At 41.5% G+C, this 25,159-nt stretch overlaps 1 protein-coding gene across 1 annotated transcript in view; it reads right to left on the bottom strand.

Moving 5' to 3' along the window:
* LOC133258936 (ankyrin repeat domain-containing protein 26-like) overlaps positions 1-23,931 on the bottom strand; it is a 96,763-nt gene extending 72,832 nt beyond the window's left edge. The window contains exons 1-9 of the mRNA XM_061435676.1: positions 23,511-23,931; positions 22,363-22,457; positions 19,495-19,677; positions 16,115-16,343; positions 12,866-12,911; positions 8,771-11,731; positions 6,118-6,232; positions 5,782-5,955; positions 1,323-1,429 (exon numbers count right to left, since the gene is read on the bottom strand). Of these exons, the coding sequence (XP_061291660.1) occupies positions 1,323-1,429; positions 5,782-5,955; positions 6,118-6,232; positions 8,771-9,000 (626 nt within the window). The 5' untranslated portion in view covers positions 9,001-11,731; positions 12,866-12,911; positions 16,115-16,343; ... (1 more) ...; positions 22,363-22,457; positions 23,511-23,931. The remainder of the gene's footprint in view (positions 1-1,322; positions 1,430-5,781; positions 5,956-6,117; positions 6,233-8,770; positions 11,732-12,865; positions 12,912-16,114; positions 16,344-19,494; positions 19,678-22,362; positions 22,458-23,510) is intronic.
* Between the last annotated feature and the right edge of the window lie 1,228 nt (positions 23,932-25,159).

The raw sequence follows: 25,159 nt of genomic DNA, 5'->3' as shown, positions 1-25,159 counted from the left end.
ATTTCAAAAGTCCCTGATGGGGACTTCCCTGGTGGTCCAGTGGCTAAGACTCCATGTTCCCAATGCAGGGGGGCCCAGGTTCCATCTCTGGTCAGGGAACTTGATCCGACATGCTGCAACTAAGAGTCCCCACAACTAGGACCCCACGCAGCCAAATAAATAAATAAATGTTTATAAAAAAATAATAAAGTCCTTGATGGACAAAAAACAATGTTTAGGTCACTTATCTGAGGCAGGTGACTATTTAAGGGATGAATTCCCCATTTCCTCCTTAGTCTGATATATTAGGCTTCAAAGTCAGCTGGAGGTTGGGTTAAGGAAAGGCTACTTGCAGGTTTAAAACAAAAATATTAACAATAATGGGAATAAAAACAGTCATGGTGGCAGTTAATGATGTTGACAAGCATGTGCTAAGCACTAAATGAAAAAACTATATATAAAATCTTTCTTACACATAGCCAACTTTGAAAGATGCATTACTATTCGCCTTTTGTATCAGGAAACTTATTTGCTGATGATAAGTAATGTGCCCAATGATAAGTAATGTTAGGGTCATAACCCTAACAGGCAGGAAAGCTAGGAATTGAACCCAGTCTGAACCTAAAAGCCCATCATTTTCATCTGTACCATCCACCTCTGACTTGTCTTTGTTAAAGGAACTGTTTATCCAATTAAAGCTGTCTTTCTTCCTCCTACTTGCATTAAAAATGAAAACATCAAAATGTACTAGAAATGAAAAAGAATAAAAACTGATGAGCCCACAGGATCTGGTGACAGTGAGTAATAATGACTTTTTCGTTGCTGTTGTTGTTGTTGTTTAGTTGTATCTGACTCATTTGCAAACTAATAACATCAGCATTCTTCAGAGAAAGTAATTTAATGCAAAGAGTTATCCAAAAGGCAAAATCAAGTCCTTTATGTTTAGTATGCATCTTTTAAAAATATATGTATATACAAAGTAGAGGTTAAAGAATTATTTTAAAGAATTAAGAAATTCAATACTGTCATAAGGTAAACTAAAAAGCAGAATCAATATTTTATAAAGCTAATAAAACTAATGTGAAATCCCTCAGCTACTATAAGATGGACCAAAAAACAAAAAAAGATAGGTTGCATATGACATCAGTCAATATTATAAAGGAATATGAATCCTGCTGTATATTCCTGCTATATATTGTTGTTCATAATTCCCAGTCAGAAAAATTGATTTTCTACCTAAGTGATGATGTGTTGATCACAAACAAATCCTCTTATTCATTTAATCTTGGTATTACCACCCTAGAACAACACTAAGGTTTTTAAAAAGAAAAAGAACAACGTACCTTTTCAATTTATCAACTGCATGTATATTTGCTCCGTTCTTTACTAAAAACTCCACCATTTGCGCTCTCCTTTCAATTATAGCAAGTAACAGCGGTGTGAGGTTATCCTGTAAATGGAAAACCATTTCTAATGTACACAGTTAACCTATTTCTAAACTGAAATTAAAATCGTGCAATAGATTCTCTGAACTGAAACACATAACTCAGAAGGTAAATAAAAGGGAGCCCCCTCCTCATCCCCCTGTGCACCTTCTTTCTCTTTAATCTGCTCCTCCTCTGGGCCTTCCCTAGTGGTCCAGTGGCTAAGACCTGAGCTCCCAGTGCAGGGGGTCTGGGTTTCGTTTAGCTACTAAATCAACTGCCTATTTTAGGAACAATGCTGAGGCAGAAATATATATTATCTGTAGCATGCATAACCTATCCAAGGATGACCATGAGTAAACTCATAAAGTTTACAGACAGTCCAGTGGGAATATTATTCTCTATATGAACATGCAGACAGAAAACTTTTTTTTTTTTTTTCAAAAAACCAAATGTGGGAACACATGTTTTACTGCTTTCTCAGAAATGTCTCCTGGAATTTAATCTTACTCATTCACTCCTCCTTGCTTGTTCTTCCCCAACTCACTCCCCCTTAAGACAGGTCAGCATTAGCCAGATGGTATTTGCATGCAAAATGACCCCTCCCCCACCTTATCTTCAAAGACTTTTCTTGATGACTCTCATATGATTACCTCCAGACCTCCAGGAGGAAACTTCCACAATCCCACAGTTCTGGTCTTTGTCTTGTTTTACTGCTCTTAGTTAAAGATTACAAGATAAGTTACCAATAAAAACATGCTCAGCATTTTCTTGGGCAGTTGCTCTTCTGCAAGCTCTCCCTGCGCTCTCTCTTATAATCTTGTGTGTTTCTGAGAGTTATTCAGTGCGAAACCACCACAATCAACTTAAAAATTCTAATTCGAAAAATTCAATCCCATTCTTAAGAGATCCTTTCAAAATATGACATTGATGATTACTTAGATTGTCTTTAAAACCTTGAAATATTTATCAAAATAAACTATAAAACAAAAATTGGAAACTCAAATGCTTATGGAGGAAAAGCTGGTGAACTGAGTAAGTGAAAAAGCCAGGTAAGGCCAGTAAACCCAAGAACACATGCCCCATATCGAAGGGGTGGCCTATGCATGCTGACCAAAGAGTAGGATGGGCTCAAGGGGGAGCAGATTTGGTTCCTGGAGAAGCCTGACCTGCAGACTTCTGCATGAGTCTCCTAAACTTTAAATGTTGGCTCAGTGTGTCGACTAAACGAAACATATCCAAGGGCCACGTCTGGTCTATGGCCCACTTGTGATTTTATGTTTACTTTTTCCAAACAGGTGGATATAAAGCAAATACTTGTATGTGAAACCTTTCCTTTCTTTAGTATCATATGTTTCACAAAAAACACGGGTCCCAATATGTAATAAATACAGCTATTAAGACTCATAACTCAATTAAAAATAAATTCTTTTAAAAAGACTCAGAACTCACACATCAAGAATGTTTCCACTGCCTGTTGAAACTACAATCTGTCTCCAGAATTCTTCTAGATTGTTAATCAAATGGATAATGAGGTCCTAAGACTGCTGAAACTAAATTATTAAAACAATTCCCATCTGTACTGTTACGAACTTCATGGGTTTTAAAGCTCTCATCTGCTTATGCCAGGGATCAGCAAACAGACACACTGCAAGAGTCTGTCCTGCAGATGACACCAAAAAAAGGCTCATGAGTTATTATTACTGCAGTCAGGAAAGCCCTGTTGCTAACAAACATCTGTTGACCTAATGACCTGGATCATAAGAGAAGGTGCAAAATCCTTAAAGGGTCAGATTCTACAGATGAAGTGACTTCGCCATGAGCAAATCTCTAAAGACTTCTGGAATGCCACTGAATGATTAGTGGTTGGAAGGAAAAGGAGTTATTGTTCAAGCCAATAGATATTTGCAATAATATTGTTTTAACTTCTCAATCACAGGGACAGAGAAAAAGTCAAGGCTAATATTGTTGGAAAGGAGGGAGCTGATGGAAGGACCTAGCATTTATCAAATTCCAACTCTTCTAGAGATTACTTTTCTTTCAGATAGGTGCATTTAGTTCGGAGAAGGCAATGGCACCCCACTCCAGTACTCTTGCCTGGAAAATCCCATGGACGGAGGAGCCTGGTGGGCTGTAGTCCATGGGGTCGCTAAGAGTCAGACACGACTGAGCGACTTCACTTTCACTTTTCACTTTCATGCATTGGAGAAGGAAACGGCAACCCACTCCAGTGTTCTTGCCTGGAGAATCCCAGGGACGGGGGAGCCTGGTGGGCTGCCGTCTATGGGGTCGCACAGAGTCAGACATGACTGAAGCAACTTAGCAGCAGCAGGTGCATTTAGAAATTATATTTATTCACTCCATAGTTCTTCATCAAGGACTGTATCACAATCTCAAGGAAATAATTCTAAATACACACGTCCAAGCCTTCCTTGATTTATTCAGCCAAAATCTTCAGAGAACAGCCTAGGCTTATACATTTTTTAAATAAGTTTTCCCAAGTGATTGCAGTTCACCAGCACAATCTAGCAAGAATAAGTGCAGCAACCACTCCAGTCTCATCTCTTACCCACATGGCCAATTCCTTCTATTACTTGAGGATTTGAAAAAAAAGAAAAGTGTAAGAGGCAAGAGTCATCAAGACTGCAAATTCTTTAATTTTTCTCAGTAAACAGTGTTAGAACAGGGACTGGTAAACTCAAAAGGCAACCTGATCTCATTAGTTATAAACCCCTTACTTTCCATCAAGACATTCTAGATTGGAGAGCAGAGTCTAGACTCTTATCTAAGTGGCTGTTTCTGCCAGAATAGGATAAGATGTCAGTTAATTATTTGTTCTTCTCTCTTATTTCCCACTTAATCGCCACCTGTTCACTGCCAGTCTGATTTCCTCAGAGTCTTCCTAAAGACTCTGGTATCTAGGCAAATTTACAATTCACTCATTCTCTTTCTTAAAATAACAACTATTATCCCTGAAAAGTGAAAAGCACCTTACAGAAATATATAAACTGAAGGGAATAAAAACCAAAAACTAAAACCTCGGGATTCCGTGGTGGTGCAGTGGCTGGGTCTCAGTGCTCCCAGGAAAGGGGGCCTGGGTTCAAGCTTTGGTCAGGAAACTAGATCCTGCATGCTGAAACTAAGCCCAGCACAGCCAAATAAATAAATATTAAAATAAATAAATCCCCTTCTTGGTATTTCCCAATTGCCAAAATTCCAACTTCACTTGCATTTTTCATTTGCTTGCTCCTTTTCCTTTCTTTTTACCCTCTTAAGACTTGGGCTATGAGAGAGAAATCATGTTTATATAAATCATTTTTCATAAAATGGGAATTTGTGAACAGCAGCAAGATTTCTATTATGTAAAATGCTTTTGTTATGTTTTAATTTTAAGACAAAGTCTACTTCAGAGGGAAATTTTGTTTCACTGTGTTATTTTAGACTAGGAAAAAAAAAAAAAACTTGAGTGGGCGAATATATTTGGAAAAAGTTCTACCTTTAACAAGTTCAGTGTTACCACAAGTATCTGCCATAAACACATAAGAGAACACTCTACTCTCTAAGGCTTCTTTAGAAACATCACAATTTAAAGTGAAATCTTAGACAATTTGCTTCTTTCAAAATACTTTCACTCAGGGAAGGCTGCAGCTTCCAAAGATGGAAAACTGAGCTCATCTGTGAGAGTGGAGGGACTTCCTGGCGGGGCTGCAGCTGCAGGATGTCACGTGTGTCCTGAAGAAAGAGCAGGAGGGGCAGCTTCGCCATCACCAGCTCCACATGCACAGCTGAAACCCCACCGAGCAGCAACCCGGGGCCGAGCACGGGAGACCCCGAGGTGTACATCGCAAACCAAGCGGTCACCAGCACAAGTGAATGCCCTCGCTGGGAGTCAAACATGACCTGACCCTCTTGGCCGGATCTCAGAACCAGGGTCTTGGAGGGCTCAGGGCTCCAGGCCTGCTGCCTCCAGGCCCACTTGCACTCACCCGGCTCCCCTCATGGGCACTGGGTCTCTTTCCTCCTCCCACCCACCCCAGGGGCACCCATTCCCTGAACCCCTGGAAGCAGCCACTCGTCACATCACTTCACTCTTCCCAGGCCTTCATCATTTGTGGGCTCTGAGCCTACCACCCACTCCCGGGCACGTCCTGATGGGAAATCTTCCTCTGGGGTAGACGGCTGGCTGGGAGACAGAGCTTTGCCCTCTCTGTGGGCTCCAACATTTTCCCCCACCCCCTGCATTGGTTTTGGAGTTGTTTCCATGGTAACAGGGCTTGATGGACACTCTTCAGTTTACCTATTTACATAGTTAGAAATAAAACACTTCTAGTTTAAAAAAATGCTTCGCAAATATTTTGTAAATATAGTTGAGATATACCTTGTTCCTGGCTTCTATATTGGCGTCGCAGGAAAGCAGCTTTGCTGCGAGTGATAGATTCTGGCAAAAGACAGCATAGTGGAGAGCGGTGTTCCCACAGACGTCCATGACATTTGGGTCGGCACCATGCTCCAGCAGAAGAGTCGCACACTCCTCTTCTTGGCATTCTACGGCCTGTCAGTGTTGTGCCAAGAAACAGAGTGTAAATTCTAGGAATTCAAAGTAAACAGGCCACAGGCTTCACCGGTTTGCTATATCTAAATGAGATGAATTCACTTTGAGTCTCAGTAGTTAGATCACATCCACCTCGTGTGGACACGGTTCGCTGCCCCATACCTTCATCAGCGCGGTCCTGTTTTCATTGTCACAGAGGTTAAGCTGGCATTTTCTCTCCAGGAGCAGAGTGACCACCGCTGAATGGCCATTGGCACAGGCCAAGTGGAGCGCAGTCCTATGAAAGCAAGAGGAGTTTTCAGGAAACTGTAGTGTTACTGTTTCAAAACAAACAATTGTTCCTGTGATTGAAGATATTCAATAGCATGATATTCTTACTGCTCTAAAACAAATATTTCGTTTCCTTCTGGAGAAAGAACATTATATATTAGCATTAGCTCTGCTTAACACAGTAATGAAAGAACAATTTACTTGAATAGAATGACCATGACCTTGAGATTCAGCTCAACTTGGGTTTGAATTTGACTTTCACTCTGTCAGCTGTCGCTCAGCCTCTCTGTGCCTCAATTTCCTCATCAACAAAATGGAGAGAGAGAAGTAGTTCTCTCACAGGACAGCACTGCGATGCTTAAATGAGATCCATGCAAAGAGTTTAGAACCGTTCCTGGCACAGGTTAACAGCTCAGTAACTGTTAGATAATATAATCATACTTATTACTATTACTACTATTTGACAAGGACAACATCTCAACGAAGTCAAAGGATATCACACCTCCTTTGCAGATACATTTTGAGGATTAGAGACAACACTGTACTTCAATGATTCTAATACGTTCATTTTCTCACATTTTAACGTCTCTGACATTGGAATGAAATTTATAATTCACAATGTCTGTACAACTGTAATTTGTAGCATTTTTGTTTGTTCATTTCTTATTTTTCCTGTTGATCTAATTACCATAAGGTCTTTTTGTCTAAGGTTGCTTCTTTTTAATTAAAGTATAGATGATGCATATTACATATTATTATACATTACAGTACACAACATAGTGATTCACAATTTTTATAGGTCATACTCCATTGAAAGTTATTTTACGATATTTGCTATATTCCCCATGTTGTACAATACATCCTGGTAGCTGGCAGGATTTTAGTTCCCCCACCAGGTATCGAACCCTGGGCCCACAGCAGTGAGTCTTAACCACTGGACGACCAAGGAACTCCCTAGATTCCCTTGACTTCTGAAAAGGCTGAAAGTTGTCAGAAAATATCAATCCTCAAAAAAAATTCTAAAAAAAATTGAAAGTGAGTAATCATTTTTATCTGTGCCACATTTCTACTAGTGCCAAAAAGACAAGGCTGTCTGCTCAGCCGACTTGCCCAGAGACAGCTTGATCTACTGAGAGTTTTAAATTGTGTGTGTTGTTAAAATGTTAAACCAACATCCAGATTTCTTTTCTTTTCTTTGTGCCGAAATCCATGAAACTCCAGAATTCTTACTTTGAAATCATTCTTAGAAAGGTCTTTGGGGTGGGAGGCTCACAAGGAAGGGGATATATGTATACTTACAATTGATTTATCACGTTATACAGTAGAAAACAACACAACATTGTAAAGCAATTATTCTCCAATTAAAAAAAAAATTAAGGTTAAGAAACAGAAATAGAAAAAACAGAAGGTCTCTGTCAGCAGATTAAAAATGTATAAATAGGAATCTGAGTTTTATTCTGGTACTTTTCTCACTGTGCATGTTTGAAATGTTTGATCCATACTCTATCTGAAACTTTTTGGTAAGATAAAAATTGAGTTACTTTTCTCTTTTACCAGGTTATTTCTCCACCATCTACACACAGTTTATCATTTCTAAAAGAAAAGGTCATCATTATCAAGTTCTAAAGTTTTACATACATTTGGGTGTTTGGGCATTCTGTTCCATTCATTTATCCATCTTTTCAGTTGTCAGTAAATGAACACTTTGTGGGCACTTATAGCACATTTTGATATCTAGAAGGGCAAATCTTCCTCTACTATACAAAACTTTTAATTTCACCACAACAATTAAAGACAGCATATGTAACCCAAAATCTTTAAAACCATGAAATATTGATTTGGTTTAAATACAGAAAAGACCATACATCCTAAGAACATGTCTTCCTACTCAAGGACACAGCCAGCTTCCTACTTCAAAGCTGTCTTCTAAGGTCCTTCAGCAAAGAACACATATACCTAAGTGTACACTGATATAAAGTGGATCTTGAATTGTATCTGAAGAATTTTTAATCCAGAATTTGACTTGGCAGGGGAATTATTTTGCTCACTATGCAGTTTTCTGTAATATATAACCTTACGGTATAAAAAATGTGTATATTAAAAAATAAGATATTGACAACATCAGAAATCTGTCCACTGCCATGATCCACGATAGGCGATCCATGAAGAAGTGCTTTCAGAAATCACATGAGAAAAAATGTGAGAGCCAGGAGGTTCACAAGACTTCTTGAAGGCTATATAACTTGAGAGCTTTTACTCATGAGTACATCATGCTAACCCATGCAAATAAAAAGTAGGAGGAAGAAAGGAAAAACAGATGCTATTCATGTTTCCTTTCATGTCTGTGATTACCAACATTCAGTTAAATGACTTCAAAACTATCAGTAAAGCTCTATAAGGGGAATTATAAGTGGGTCCAAAACCAGCTAAGGCTTTTTGCTGCCTATCAAGTCTGCGAGGGTGCTGGATCCCAGGAAGGTATCCAGGAGCCTTGGAGGGGAAACTCACAGGCGGGATCTCTGCCAGGCCCTTCCACCACGCTTACCTGTTTGTCTTGTCCCTGTCGTTCAGGCCATTTTTTCCAAACAACAGAACATGCTGCACTTTGGCTACGTTGCCCACGATGGCAGCTTTGTGGATCTTTCTGAGGTCTTTGTCTCGGATGCGGTACCTGGGCTGGAGGTTGATTCCATGACTGCTGTCTCTCACCGGGTTGATGGAGGAGCCTGAGGGCGACTTGCCCTTCTTACTCCTGAAGCCAAAAATCTTCTTCATTGCAGAGCCTATGGACTCCGAACACACCTCACCGCTCCGTCGGCTCTTCACAGTCCCCTAAACCCAACACGAGCACTACAGGTAAGCCAGAGCTGTCCCGCCACAACCTCCCAGTTGGGAAGCTCAACGGTTTGGAATCTTTCATCCCAGAATGATCGTTGCTAAGCGACACCTCTAAACACATTGCCCGTGCGCACAGAGGCCTGTTGTGCCAGACTGCCCAGTGCTCATATGCAAGAACTGTAAGTTCATGTCCTGAAGGAAACAAACAATATCAACAAACCCTTACCTAAACTAAGAAGGAAAGAGAGGAAACTGAAATAAATACAGAAATGAAAGTGACATTATAACTGTGTAACTGTCAAAATAACTATAGTATCCAAAGCAATCTACAGATTCAGTGCAATTTCTATCAAATTACCAATGGCATTTTTCACACAATTAGAACAAAAAATTTTACAGTGTGTATGGGAACAAAAGACCCCAAATAGACAAAGCAATCTTGAGAAAGTAAAGCAAGAGCCGACAGAATCAGGTACCCTGACTGCAGACTACTCTGCAAGCTTCAGTAATCAAAACACAGTACTAGCACAAAAACAGAAATACATTTAATCATCAATGGAACAAAACAGAAAGTCCAGAGAGAAACCTACGTACCTGGGGTCAATTAATCTAGGATAAAGGAGGCAAGACTATACAAAGGAGGAAAGACAGCCCCTTCAATAAGTGGTGCTGAGAAAACTCAACAGCTACATGTATAAGAAGGAAATTAGAACACTCCCTAACATCATACACAAAAATAAACTCAAAATGGACTAAACACCTAAATATAAGACAGGTCCTGTAAAACTCAGAGGAGAATATAGGCAGAACACACTCTGACATAAACTACAGCAGGATCTTTTTTCATCCACCTCTTAGAGTAATGAAAATAAAAACAGAAATAAGCAAGCGGGATATAATAAAACTTAAAAGCTTTTGCACAGTGCAGGAAATCGTAAACAAGACAGACGACAACCCACAGAATGGGACACAATATTTGCAAATGATGCAATTGACAAGGGATTAATCTCCAACATATTCAAACAGCTCAAAGAGCTCAATATCAAAAAACAAACAACCTGATCAAAAAATGAGTATAAGATCTAAATACACATTTCTGTAAGGAACACCTACAGACGACCAAAAAGCACATGAGGGATGCTCAGAAGGGATGCTCTGCACCACTAATTATTATAGAAATGCAGAAATACTATAGTAAGGTATCATTTCACACCAGTCAGAATAGCCACCATCAAAAAATATACAAACAACAAATGCTGGAGAGTGTGGAGAAAAGGGAACCCTTCTACACTGCTTATGGAATGCAATTAGGTACACCCACTGTAGAAAACTCTATAAAGGCTTCTTTAAAAACTAAATACAGAGTTGCCATATGATTCAGCAATCTCGGTCTTGGGCATATATCTGGAGAAAACCATGATTCAAAAAGGTACATGCACCCCAATGTTCACTGCAGAAATATTTACAGTAGCCAAGACATTGAAGCAACCCAAGTGTCCATCAACAGAAGAATGGATAAAGAAGATGCGGTGTACACACACACACACACACACACACACACACACACAACAAAAATGGAATATTACTTGGCCATAAAAAGAAATAATAATGCCATTTGCAGCAACACAGATGGATCTCGAAATTACAATACTAAGTGAAGTAACTCAGAGAAAAACAAGTATCACATCACTTACATGTGGAATTTAATAAAAATAAGCTTATTTATACAAACCAACTCAAAAAGATCTCAAAATCAAATTATGGTTATGAAAGGGGAAACATGAGGGGAAGGATAAATTAGGAGATTGGGATTAACATATATACACTATTTTCTAGTAGTCATGTGTGGATATGAGAGTTGTACAATAAAGAAGGCTGACTGCCAAAGAATTCATGCTTTTGAACTGTGGTGTTGGGAGTAGACTCTCGAGAGTCCTCGCACTGCAAGGAGATTAAACCAGTCAATCCTAAAGGAAATCAATCCTGAATACTCACTGGAAGGACTGATGTTGAGGCTGAAGCTCCAATACTTCAGCCACTTGATGTGAAGAGCCGACTCATCGGAAAAGACCCTTATGCTGCGAAAGATGGAAGGCAGAAAGAGAAAGGGGACGACAGAGGACGAGAGGGTTGGATAGCATCACCAACTCAATGGGCATGAATTTGAGCTAACCCCACAAGATAGTGGAGGACAGAGGAGACTGGCAGGCTGCAGTCCATTGGTCACAGAGTCAGACACGACTGAGTGACTAACACTTTCACTTTGAATATGGAAAACTTAACAGTGCTGGTTTTTAAATCGCTTAAGTTAGCTGCAGAGAAAATACTTAGTACCAAAAGTACTTGGATACTACTGTTTAAAAGTAGTACTAATACTACTTAAAAGTAGTATTTTTAAAATACCATATAAATTTTCATCATACACACAAAAAAGATTTCCCTTTAATAAAGATTTTCTCATCATGTTGAATGAGAAACAACTAAAATGTCATGAAAACAGTCAAGAAGGGAAATTTTTACTATTTATCTTTCAGATCATATTTTTTTTTCTTCCAAATCTGTACATATTCTTGTGATGTTTTCAAAAGCAGGTCCTCAGACAGATTTGACCCATCTGTAGCTCCTAGAGGAGACAATCCATAGGACTCAGATTCAAATTCAGCAGCAGCTGGAAAAAAAAAAGGATTACATTCTTTATCTAAAATACTTGAGTTAACTCAGTATTAGTGGGAAAAAAAAAAACAAACCTGAGATATATCTAAGTGCTCTGAAAAATGAAACATATCTATAGATGACAGAAAACAAAATACAAGATTACAATTATATAATCAGCCTACGGTCCCACATGTGGCTGAGTATCAGAGCTTCTGGCTTTCTCATTCTTCATTCATTCACTCAATAACTATCTGCTAAGGTGCCGTGACAAACACTGGAATTACAAGATGAAGGTGACCCAGTCAACCTGAGAAATGATAATGCCATAAACTGTAAAAATAGATGGACAATTTCCATACAGAGTCATAAATACTAAGACAGGTATACAAGATGGCACAAGGAACATTCAGAAGGGACAGCCGGCTTTGTGTCAATGCTGCCAGCTTTTTGGTGGAGGTGCTATGGAAGTAGCTACCTGAAGGACAGGAAGAAGTACAAGAGACAGAGGGGAGAAGCACATACAAAGACCAGAGGTGAGGAAACAAATCTGTGGGATCCTACACAGTCTGGCTGGTTAGATGCACAGCTAAGGGCCAGAGTAAGGTGGTAAAGAGATAAGGCCAACTACTTTGGAAGGACCCACATTGATGCAGGTGTTTGGAGCTTTTCCTGAGGGCAAGAGAGAAACTAGTGACAAAGTCAATGACACAGAAATTACTAAGTCGCCCACCAAGTGACAGCTACGCAAACATGACTGCTTGAGTCTGGGTGTTCTAGCCTTGACCACTACCAGACACTCGAGACGCTGATGAACTCCATGCTTTCTGAAAATGGTGTCAGGGTGCAGATGGACAGTTCCACAGCGATGGCAGTAGTAGAGAAAGGATACAGCCAGAAATAAATAGAAATACATAGACCTTTTGACGTTTTTTTTAAACTATGGAACATGATGAATAAATGAGGAAGAAGAATATTTTTCACTATGACTGCTCATGCTTTCACATTTCTCATTAGCTATGTATAAGACAAAAATATTTAACATAGCATCTGTTATCCAAACAAACAATGGAAAGAGATGCCATTTATTGTTTACAGTGTATTTCAGAAATCAATGTCTAAATTTAATTCATACATTTTGGCAACATACCTTCTCTTAGTTCTCTAGTTATACTCTTGTCCAACTCCTGCCACATCTGAAATAAGTCAAATATTATTTATCTTTAAGTTAAGCAAGAGATTATCATAGGAATGTTATACAGCTTACTAAATGTGACATTTAAATAATACTTTTAGAGACTAGACCTAACTTGAAGATTACTTAAGTAGAAAAATAATCACATAAATAAAAGAAAATGCATTCCTACTTATTCTGCTTATATGGAACGTTATTTAATCTGATAAAAAGTACAACAAATATCAGTCTATCGAGTACACATAATTTCAAAGAATTAGAGAATGACCCATGATCCTAGGAATGACCCATAAGATTACTGTCTTCTCTCCCTAACAGCTCCTGCCTTAAATACCTACTTCTGAGACCTTTACTTTGATTTCTAGGTGAGGATCCTGTGCAAATGGAGGAAGTAGTTTGAGTTGAATGTTATGAAGGAGAACACATCTGCAGTTTTCTTTAAACTTTTCCATTTAACAAAAACACAGAAAGGTGAGAAAATTATACACAAGAAAACAATGTACCAGCAAGTTTTTATTCTAAAGGTGTTTAGTGAGAAGGATTAACATATAACTGTTAGTTTCCGAACTATGTCCCAGAGAAGGGGAAGGTCCCACAGGGGTCACTGCAGGGTTGAGGAACTGAGAAGTCACAAGTGCAGGACCTCTGGCCACTCCTTTGGTTAAAAGGCTTTATACTTGTCTCCGTTTTATATAATATGGTTCCACACAAAAGTTTGCTTTTTTTTTTTTTTTAAAGAAAGGTTGTTTTCTTTGAAAAAAAAAAAAACTTTTTTTAAGGTATGAGAGTCATGATTTAGGCAAAGTTCGTAATTCTACAAAAGAAGTAACAAAGCCAATGACTTTCTTACTGAGTCCAGAGTCCTATGCCAGCTACTTCCTCAGATTAAGAAAAAACACATATATTTTTAACTATAATGCAGAGAAAATGAATATGCAAAACTTTCTTATATAATTCAATAATCCTTGTGGCATGACATGACATAGCTTTCTAACTAAATCATATTTTAAACAAGAATACATTATTGTCAAACTCCTATATGTAGCAGTTGATAGTTAATTTATAAAGCATTAATTAAAAAAAAAAAAAAACACTACAGGGAATTTGAAGGAGAAAAGTTTCAAGGTGAGGAGTTACACTTCTACCCTCCTTACGAGAGGTGAGGAGATTTACCTAACTGGTGAGTTTTGGAGAAGGAACTTCTCCCAAAGTGCTTGCTTGGTTCCAAATCTCTACTTTGAAAAGATGTATGTGCCCACAGCACTGTGAACTTGGGTGTGCAGTAGGCAGCCTGTGTCTGGGACGGGGGTCAAGCATTTGCTTCCTCCTCTTAGGCCTGCGTGGGGAAGTGTCTGACTTGGGATGAAGTGTTCGGAGGCCCACTATGACCACACAGCTAAAGCATGTCCTCCAGTTTCACAGCTCTGAAGTACTAAGACCTAACGTAGATGCAGTGCTGTGAAAGAAAGCTTAATTGCTCTCCTACAATGGCAAGAAGCCAAATGAGAAAACAGGTTGAGACTGCATTTAACAAGGGCTACTTTTCCGTGCATCACAAACATCAGGAAAACACCATTAAACCTATAAACCTGTGTGCACGGACTGAAATGGATATTTTAATTACAATGATTGAACAATGAAAACTGGTTGCAATTTAAAGACTCTCCATCATTGCTATCTTAGATACCATTCATCCAGGTGATGTCAAGATACAGATAAAGTGAGCTTCATTTATAATGTTTAAATGTTTGAAATAACTACAAATCTAGAAATATTCTACAAATGCTCAGCAAGATTGTTTTTTTTTTAATTTTAAATAAAAATGCTATAGGTAAAATAGCAATTAAAGAAAATAACAAAAATGTCATTTTTGTAAGAAATGACAAAATTTATGTAAGAAAATAACAAAAAAGGTTAAGCTAAAACTAGAAATTAGTGTTTTGGTTTAGTATTGTAAGTTTATTTAATTCATTGTAAGTTTATTTAATTCATAAAAAGGATTTATCTGGGATTCCTTTAAACAAAAAGCATCCATATGTGGTTAGTGTTTATTTTTTTTTATTTTTTTTTTAGTTTCTTTAGGTAGATATATTCCTAAGTATTTTATTCTTTCCATTGCAATGGTGAATGGAATTGTTTCCTTAATTTCTCTTTCTGTTTTCTCATTATTAGTGTATAGGAATGCAAGGGATTTCTGTGTGTTGATTTTATATCCTGCAACTTTACTATAGTCACTGATTAGTTCTAGTAATTTTCTGGTGGAGTCTTGAGGGTTTTCTATGTAGAGGATCATGTCATCTGCAAATAGTGAGAGTTTTACTTCTTCTTTTCCAATTTGGATTCCTTTTATTTCTTTTTCTGCTCTGATTGCTGTGGCCAAAACTTCCAAAACTATGTTGAATAGTAATGGTGAAAGTGGGCACCCTTGTCTTGTTCCTGACTTTAGAGGAAAGGCTTTCAATTTTTCACCATTGAGGATAATGTTTGCTGTGGGTTTGTCATATATAGCTTTTATTATGTTGAGGTATGTTCCTTCTATTCTTGCTTTCTGGAGAGTTTTTATCATAAATGGGTGTTGAATTTTGTCAAAGGCTTTCTCTGCATCTATTGAGATAATCATATGGTTTTTATTTTTCAATTTGTTAATGTGGTGTATTACATTGATTGATTTGCGGATATTGAAAAATCCTTGCATCCCTGGGATAAAGCCCACTTGGTCATGGGGTATGATCTTTTTAATGTGTTGTTGGATTCTGATTGCTAGAATTTTGTTAAGGATTTTTGCATCTATGTTAGTGTTTAGATGCCAGTGATTCACTTATGCTTAGAGGCAGAAAAACTTCGTTGGGTACAGCAGAGCGTGGAAATGATTATGAACCATTGCCAACTGAAATCAATTAGAAAGGAAGTGAAACATCTGAAAGAATACTTTTGGATACTAGGCAATAAGATGTCATTTCTAAAGTAGAATTTAAATGCAGCTTTTCAAGAAATTTAATAATTTAGTACATATCTCTTAAAATCAAGAACTCTGGGACAAAAAAAATCATAAAATTTCTGTCTCCTTTATTAGCACAGCTAATTATGACTTTTACTTAGTGTGCATTCAGTCACACAAACAACTCAGAAGTTCACCAAATTAAAAACAAGGATCATTCATATCAGAAATCTGAAACCCAGTGGAGAAAAGATAATAGAACTAACCTTGGTCAAGTAAGTCTCCATGCTGTTATTCGAAGGGCGTGGAATTGAGGTAGAAAAACGTACGTTTGCTCTTGGAGTAAGATTTCCATTGAGCACTAAAGGATTATTGAAATTTCCAACACAAGGGGGCTCCAGGACTGGCCTCGTGCTTACAGTGTTGAATAAAGATCTGTTCTGCTGCTTCTCTACCTCAAGTTTGGTGCTGATCACTGCCAGCCTCTCATGAGTCCTGCGGAAGATGGAAAACACCAACTTAATGATTTGCATTTTTAAAGTTGCCATATAGTATATGGAATTCCCAATAAACTGCTTGAACACTGAAAACACGGAGCAGACCTCCTGTAAACCTTGCTCTAAAGAAGTACACATGTGTCTAGGGCTCCTCAAGTAACAAGTCACAATTGGGAGAGGAGAGAAAGGGCATCAGAGAGAAAGGGAGGTGGTCTCACAGGGACACCAGCTGCCTATGGGACACACCTGCCATCGGGAAACAGTTCAGATCAGATCAGTCGCTCAGTCGTGTCCCACTCTTTGCGACCCCATGAATCGCAGTACGCCAGGCCTCCCTGTTCATCACCAACTCCCGGAGTTCACTCAGACTCACGTCCATCGAGTCAGTGATGCCATCCAGCCATCTCATCCTCTGTCGTCCCCATCTCCTCTTGCCCTCAATCCCTCCCAGCATCAGTCGTTTCCAATGAGTCAACTCTTCGCATGAGGTGGCCAAAGTACTGGAGTTTCAGCTTTAGTATCATTCCTTCCAAAGAAATCCCAGGGCGGATCTGCTTCAGAATGGACTGGTTGGATCTCCTTGCAGTCCAAGGGACTCTCAAGAGTCTTCTCCAACACCACAGTTCAAAAGCTTCAATTCTTCGGCACTCAGCCTTCTTCACAGTCCAACTCTCAGATCCATACATGACCACAGGAAAAACCATAGCCTTAACTAGACGAACCTTTGTTGGCAAAGTAATGTCTCTGCTTTGCAATATGCTATCTAGGTTGGTCATAACTTTCCTTCCAAGGAGTAAGCGTCTTTTAATTTCATGGCTGCAGTCATCATCTGTAGTGATTTGGGAGCCCAGAAAAATAAAGTCTGACACTGTTTCCACTGTTTCCCCATCTACATCCCATGAAGTGATGGGACCGGATGCCATGATCTTCATTTTCTGAATGTTGAGCTTTAAGCCAACTTTTTCACTCTCCACTTTCACTTTCATCAAGAGGCTTTTTAGTTCTTCTTCACTCTCTGCCATAAGGGTGGTGTCATCTGCATATCTGAGGTTATAGATATTTCTCCCGGCAATCTTGATTCCAGCTTGTGTTTCTTCCAGCCCAGCGTTTCTCATGATGTACTCTGCATATAAGTTAAATAAGCAGGGTGACAATATACAGCCTTGACATACTCCTTTTCCTATTTGGAACCAGTCTATTGTTCCATGTCCAGTTCTAACTGCTGCTTCCTGACCTGCATACAAATCTCAAGAGGCAGATCAGGTGGTCTGGTATTCCCATCTCTTTCAGAATTTTCCACAGTTTATTGTAATCCACACAGTCAAAGGCTTTGGCATAGTCAATAAAGCAGAAATAGATGCTTTTCTGGAACTCTCTCCGCTTTTTCCATGATCCAGCAGATGTTGGCAATTTGATCTCTGGTTCCTCTGCCTTTTCTAAAACCAGCTTGAACATCAGGAAGTTCACGGTTCACATATTGCTGAAGCCTGGCTTGGAGAATTTTGAGCATTACTTTATTAACGTGTGAGATGAGTGCAATTGTGCAGTAGTTTGAGCATTCTTTGGCATTGCCTTTCTGTGGGATTGGAATGAAAACTGACCTTTTCCAGTCCTGTGGCCACTGCTGAGTTTTCAAAATTTGCTAGCATACTGAGTGCAGCACTTTCACAGCATCATCTTTCAGGATTTGGAATAGCTCAACTGGAATTCCATCACCTCCACTACCTTTGTTCTTAGTGATGTTTTCTAAGGCCCACTTGACTTCACGTTCCAGGATGTTTGGCTCTAGGTGAGTGATCACACCATCATGATTATCTTGGTCCTGAAGATTTTTTGTATAGTTCTTCTGTGTATTCTTGCCGCCTCTTCTTAATAGCTACTGCTTCTGTTAGTTGCATACCATTTCTGTCCTTTATCGAGCCCATCTTTGCATGAAATGTTCCTTTGGTATCTCTAATTTTCTTGAAGAGATCTGTAGTCTTTCCCATTCTGTTGTTTTCCTCTATTTCTTTGCATTGATCGCTGAGGAAGGCTTTCTTATCTCTTCTTGCTATTCTTTGGAACTCTGCATTCAGAGGCTTTTATCTTTCCTTTTCTCCTTTGCTTTTCGCTTCTCTTCTTTTCACAGCTATTTGTAAGGCCTTCCCAGATGGCCATTTTGTTTTTTGCATTTCTTTTCTATGGGGATGGTCTGGATCCCTGTCTCCTGTACAATGTCATGAACCTCCATCCATAGTTCATCAGGCACTGTATTACCAGATCTAGTCCCTTAAATCTATCTCTCACTTCCACTGTTTAATCATAAGGGATTTGATTTAGGTCATACCTGAATGGTCTAGTGGTTTTCCCTACTTTCTTCAATTTAAGTCTGAATTTGGCAATTAGGAGTTCATGGTCTGAGCCGAAGTCAGCTCCCTGTCTTGTTTTTGCTGACTCTATATAGCTTTTCCATCTTTGGCTGCAAAGAATATAATCAATCTGATTTTGGTGTTGACCATCTGGTGATGTCCATGTGTAGAGTCTTCTCTTGTGTTGTTGGAAGAGGGTGTTTGCTATGACCAGTGCGTTCTCCCATGACTCCCATTATCACTAGGAAAGCCAATTCTAAAATATATAAAGTCATAGAAAACACAAGAAATACTTTAGCATTGGCTTCAGAGGTGCTCTTGCAGTCATACTGAGTATAATTTATAACAAATACTTATGAATTCAGAGCTATGTAAAAATATAGCTAGGAAGCCACATTTTGAGAAGGCAATCTCTAGATGTCTACCTAGGTCTCCCAACTAGATGCAAAATTCTAAATATAAACCTGCTACCACTATCAGGTATGCTACATACTAGCCTAAATGAATTTACTTTCTCCTAACTCTCTTTGTCAGGTATGATGGTCGTACTATGGTAAGAGGAAGAATGCAAACACCTTTCTAAGAAATACCGTTTGGCTGTAGGTGGCATAAAAGGAGTCAGCACACGGTAGATTTTGCCACAATATCTAATTTTGGAAACGTCAGTGCCCAAGTGGCCCAGGGCTGAAAGCTCTGGGCTTCTTCACTACCTTGTTTGCTTTCTCTGTTTTCTGGCAGCTGAGACCTGCACAGCTGATAGAGCGTGTAAGTCCCTGCCAGAAACACCACTCCAATATTCACCTTTTCTTTATCTATTAAGGTTGTCAGGGGAGTGTGTAATTTCCTCGGTTCTGTCTTGTCACAATAAACATTTGAAGCGACAGACGTTAAAGCCCTCGGCGTCACAGCTCTCAGGTAGTGTTACAGCTCCATGTTACAGCTCAGTTTTATTTGGAAAATACATCCATGAGTTGTGAGGACATGCTGACCCAAAAGATGCAGAGAGAAGAGAGAAAGAGAGAGAGGGAGAGAGACAGAGCGCACATGCATGGGAGAGAGACCCCCGGCCCTTTGGCCCCTCTTTTTACATGTTTTTTTCCTCCCCCTGGACTTGCCCCATGTAAACTGGGCTAGCCAGGAGTGCTGTTTTTTTCTACCTGAGGTCCTCACTCCGGTCCTCGGACCTTCCTTTGTTCTATCTTTGCGGACTCTACCCTTCCTTGTCTTTTAGCCACCGCCATTCTGGATTCGTTTTTCCTATTCTAACTACCTAACAAGGTCATCTGTCCCAATTCTGTGGATGCTGACTGATTTTTGGTCATTGATTGTGAAATCAACAGACACTGATCATCAACTTGCAAATGCCTGGCTCTTTGACAAGTCTCACTACTGAGGCTCAAACCAGTAGAATCCCAACCTGAAAAATATGAAAACAAAGTCTCCATTTATTAGAACGTGAGGAAGAATACAACTCTGACGACCTTCTACAAACTCTTATTTCAGAGAATCACTTCCACGTTGTCCTCTCCCCTCAAACTCACTACTGCTTCACAGCTTATTGTATCTTACACGTCACTCACTCTAAGCGTCTCTTTATGAAGAGATACTAACTAGTTTGTCTCATTTTTTCTTTTTACTTTTCTAGTATTACTTACATTGATTCACTCAATCTGTTTGTTCCCTATTCTGTATTCCATAAGAACTTTGTGAATAATTTAATTGCCACAGAATTATTAGATATTAAAAATCTTGCATGTTTCAAAATCAGTGTAGTATTTATTGAAAATAACACTTCCAGCATTTAGGGGATGAACCCTATTAATCTGTTTTGTTTCAAAACTTAGTTTGATTTGCGACATCATGCTAATGCTTCAGAGGATTTCTGTGAAACAACTGCCAAAAAATCAGCTATCTTAAAAAAAAAAAAGTCAATGCCTTCCATATTCAAATTAGTCTACTTCAAATAATAAATACCAATACAACATATACCTCTGATGCCTGAGAGTTACTTAGAGGGGTGGGGTTTCCCCTAGTTCTAGCACCACCACCCTTCTCCCCCACCCCCAGTATTCTCTGGAGCAACAATGACTTTTTCTCTTTCAGTGGAAATACACTGGAGCCATCTAGAAGGAATTCTCTCAAGTGTCCTCATCAACTCCAAACTCACCTCCCTAAGGACTTACTTTCCTCCCTTCCTCCTGTCACTAGAATCTCTCCTCTCCAAAGGGTAATCTCTGGATCTGCGGTCTGAATTCTTCCCCCTTTACATTCCTTCTATGGATCATCTCCACCACTTCTTTCTCCCTCTTTGCTTAGCAATGGTATCTTACACCTGTAATTGCTACTGCAACTCTTTGCTTCCCTCTGGCTATAAACATGCTCAGAAAGAAAAACAAAATAATGCTTTTTCTCGATCCTGTTCTGTCCTGCACTATCCGATGCTCCTCTTCCAGATTTCTCTAAAGGCAAGGCTACACCCTTGCTACTCAGAAAGCCTGTTAGAAACACAGAATCTCAGATCTCCTGCTCAGCAAGTACACTTCCCACAAGATCCCCAGGCAACTAATTCAAATGTGAGAAACTCTGGTCTACACTGAGTCTGCTTCTACATGACCTCAACTTAATTTATTCTTCTAAAATCTTAGCCTCAACTTACCCTCAGGAGAAGGCAATGGCAACCCACTCCAGTACTCTTGCCTGGGAAACCCCATGGATGGAGAAGCCTGGTGGGCTGCCGTTGATGGGGTCGCCCAGAGTCGGACATGACTGATGTGACTTAGCAGCAGCAGCAACATACCTTCACTCTCCCCTCACTTTGGAGACACTTCCCTCCAAACTGAAACTGCATTAGAAGCTGGAAACTTCCAGTGGACACTGTAGCAGGCTGTCGGTTCCTTGATCTCCCCATCATGGCCCCTGCTCTCTCCTTCCTTCCAGTTCTTTTGTTTTGGCCTAGCTGACACCATCCTATGAAGAGGCATCATCTCATATGACATCAATTTGCACACATTTACAGCTGAGCGCCTATGCCCATGTTCCTGCACAGAGGCTAACACACAGCTCTGCGTGCCCAGGGACCTCAATCCTGAATGCCTTCTCACAGCCAGAAAAACAATAAGACAAGGAAAACTCTGCTGTTCCTCTCAGACAAGCTCACTTCAAATTCATCGCCCATGTCAAATACTCTCCCTTTTTCTAAAGACCTAACATTTCTTGCCACCTTCCCCCATAGACCCTTCCTTCCTTTTCCTTCATTTCCTCCCTGAACCCTATGCCTCTCTCATCCTTCATTCCCTCTTTCCTCTTAGTTCTCAACCTTCCTGAGGTTGTAGAGCATCTTGAAACACAACTAGTAATTTTTTTCTTTCGGCCACGGATCACACTGACCAGGGATCGAAACTGCACCCCCTGCATCAGAGTCTTAACTGCATGGTCTTAACCATTGGACCAGACCTCCAAGGAAGTCCAGGAACTCATAATTTAGCTCCTTAAATGGCATTCTCAATTTAATCTGTGGCTGACACCTGATAAGATACACTATATCCCTCCTCGACTTTTTCCTCACTACCCATCCAACAGGTGATTTGCTTTGGCTATTAGAATACGTCAGCAGTCCCATTTTAATTCAACGTTCTGTCAAATGACCTTTCTATCAAATCTAGTTCTTACCTTCTACTTGTCCATTTAATGTCTTCTTTTCCTCTTTGACCAGCAGCTCCAGATAAATGATCCACATACTTCTGTGGAAGGCTCTCAGAGATACTCTGTTAAAATGAACACTGAGTTGCATGAAGATTTCCTAAACCCTTTCTAAGAAAATATCCTACTTTTACAAACTGCCCACGTGTAATCCAGGTAAGACAGGTTTTGCCAAGATCCCACAGCTGCTAAGTGTCAGAACCAGGATGCTGACTTGAGGCACGGTGCTGGATCACCAGGCAGCAGCCGCCTGCAACGAAGAGAGCAGGCCCTTCCTATCTCCTTCCATTGGTGCCACCTTCAAACAGGGCACCCTTACTTTCCGTTACTTCAAGTATGGCTGCCATAAAGGTACTCCGCACATCCAAAATGCTTTGTATTATTAGCGTAAAAGTGAAAGTCACTCAGTTGTCTCTGACTCTTTGCCACCCCATGCCCTATACAGTCCATGGAACTCTCCAGGCCAGAATACTGGAGTGGGTAGGGTAGCCTTTCCCTTCTCCAGATCTTCCCGACCCAGGAATCGAACTGGGGTCTCCTGCACTGCAGGCGGATGCGTTACCAACTGAGCGATCAGGGAAGCCCTTGTTAAAACATCACTAAAGCAAACTGCTGTTGTCATAAGCCCACAGATTTATCACTATCCCCCATACTTTTGCGTCCCTTGAAATGTTCCTTGCAGATCAACTTGACAATTCAAACGCAGTAATACTTTCAAGTTTCAAGAACTCTCTTTTCAAGGCCAAAGTGGTAAAAAACAAACAAACAAAAACACAATTCAGCCTGTTGCTCTCTGACGCTCTCTAGCAGTTTTACACGTGCACATGTACCAAAGAAACATACATTTGGTTGGGAGACTGGGACTGACACATACACACTACACACTATTGTGTAGGAAATAGATAACTAATGAGGACCAACCGTATAGCACAGGGAACTCAACACTCTGTAAGAGCCCATACGGAAAAAATGCTTTTAAAAAGAGCTGATATATACACGTAACTGATTCACTCTGCTGTACACCTGACACTAACACAATAATGTAAATCAACTGTACTCCAATAAAAATCGAGGGGAGAACGGAAGGAAGAGACACAAACATTTGGCTATAGACTGACCTGGAATAATGCAGCAATTTTTAGATAAACGTCACTTCAGAACCCAAAGTGTAGGGTAAAAAATCAGGATATTGTCATTATCTTCAAATTAAAAACAGTTAGGAGCCCGGTGGCGGCCGGACACAGGCACTGGCCAAGCCCACTGCTGGTGCCTCACAGCTTTCTCCGGGCGCCTCGCCCGCCCCACGCGGAGGGGGCCCGGTTTCAACTGCCAGCAGCTCGGCCCTCAGGCCAGAGGGTGACTACCCGCCCTCCCGGGTCACAGGGCCCCGGGGCGCCGGTGCGCGTTTCCCACTGACAGGGCCCGGGCGCCGGCGCGCCTTTCCCAGCAAGGCCCGGTTTCCGGCTCACACGCCCCCTGCGGTGCCGGCCGGGCTCCCCGCTCGTACGCTCTCGGTTCATGCTTCCCGCTCACACGCACCCCTCTCCCCGCTCCCCAATGGCCCCGCTCGCCTCTCGCGCGCTGCCCTCACCCCAGTGCGGCGTGCGGCGTGCGGCGCTCCCACTCTCACAACCCCCGACGCCGGCCTGCGCTCCCCGGCCGCACGCCCCCCGCGCAGGCGCCCGCCCGGCTCGCCGCCCACACAACCCCGCCCCCAGGCACGGGCGTGGTGCTGGCTGCTCACACGCCCTCTGTGCGCCGCCGACCCTCGAAGACGCCCGGCCTAAGCTCTCCGCCCGGCGCCCGCGCCGTGTTCTGCGAGAAGCCCGTGGAGCCGGCCCGGGAGCTGCCCCGCGCGGCCGAGGGAAGGCTACCTGAGGCGGGGCGCCGTGAGGCCGGGGGCGGGCGGGCGTCTCCCGGGGCCGCTGCTCTGGGGCTGCACAACCGCGTGCAAGATGGCGGGTGTGCCTGTGGTTCCACTCCGTGGCTGTGGGCAGGTCGGTTTCGGCGGCTTCCCGCGCGCCGGGGACGCCGCCACTTCCTCAGCGACCCCCGCCGCCCCGCGTCCTCGAAGCCTCTGTGTGCGCGGGCTGCGCGGTGGGCCTCTCGCCCCGTTGGCGCGCGGAGAGACCCGGAGACGGGCTGCTGGAGCTCAGGTGCGAGTTACACCGGGGAGGTGGGGACGGGGTAGCCCGGGCATTAGAGCCGCGCCCTGAGGGCTGCGGTGAGTGTAGCCCCACCGGGGAGCCGGCCATGCAAACACCCTCACCTCCCCACCAGGGAAGGGCAGGCGGCAAGGGGGCTCTGGGGCGGGAGGTTCGCTCTTCACTCCCAAGGCATTTCAGAGGAGCCATGGGATTACTCTGTGTTTAGATAGCTGTTAGAGCATTTGGACACGGGGTAACTCCTCTGGTCGCCGCCCCTGACCTCGGACTCGGGGTAACTCCTCTCGTCGCCGCCCCTGACCTCGGACGCGGGGTAGCTTTTCTTGGCCGTTCCTGCGCCTTCGCAGTCTGGTACTCTCGGCCACTGCCCCTGACCTTGGACGTGGGGTGGCTCCTCTAGGCCGCACTTTAGCGCGCCAGTCGCAGCCGCCTGCGCCTTAGCGATTGCACTATTCTCACAAGTTAGTAAAGTAATGCTCAAAATTCTCCAAGCCAGGCTTCAGCAATATGTGAAATGAACTTCCTGATGTTCAAGCTGGTTTTAGAAAAGGCAGAGGAACCAGAGATCAAATTGCCAACATCCACTGGATGGCACCCCACTC

Source organism: Bos javanicus, chromosome 13, assembly GCF_032452875.1.
Source record: "Bos javanicus breed banteng chromosome 13, ARS-OSU_banteng_1.0, whole genome shotgun sequence".
Classification (NCBI taxonomy): domain Eukaryota; kingdom Metazoa; phylum Chordata; class Mammalia; order Artiodactyla; family Bovidae; genus Bos; species Bos javanicus.
This window is presented reverse-complemented; position numbering and strand designations above follow the sequence as displayed.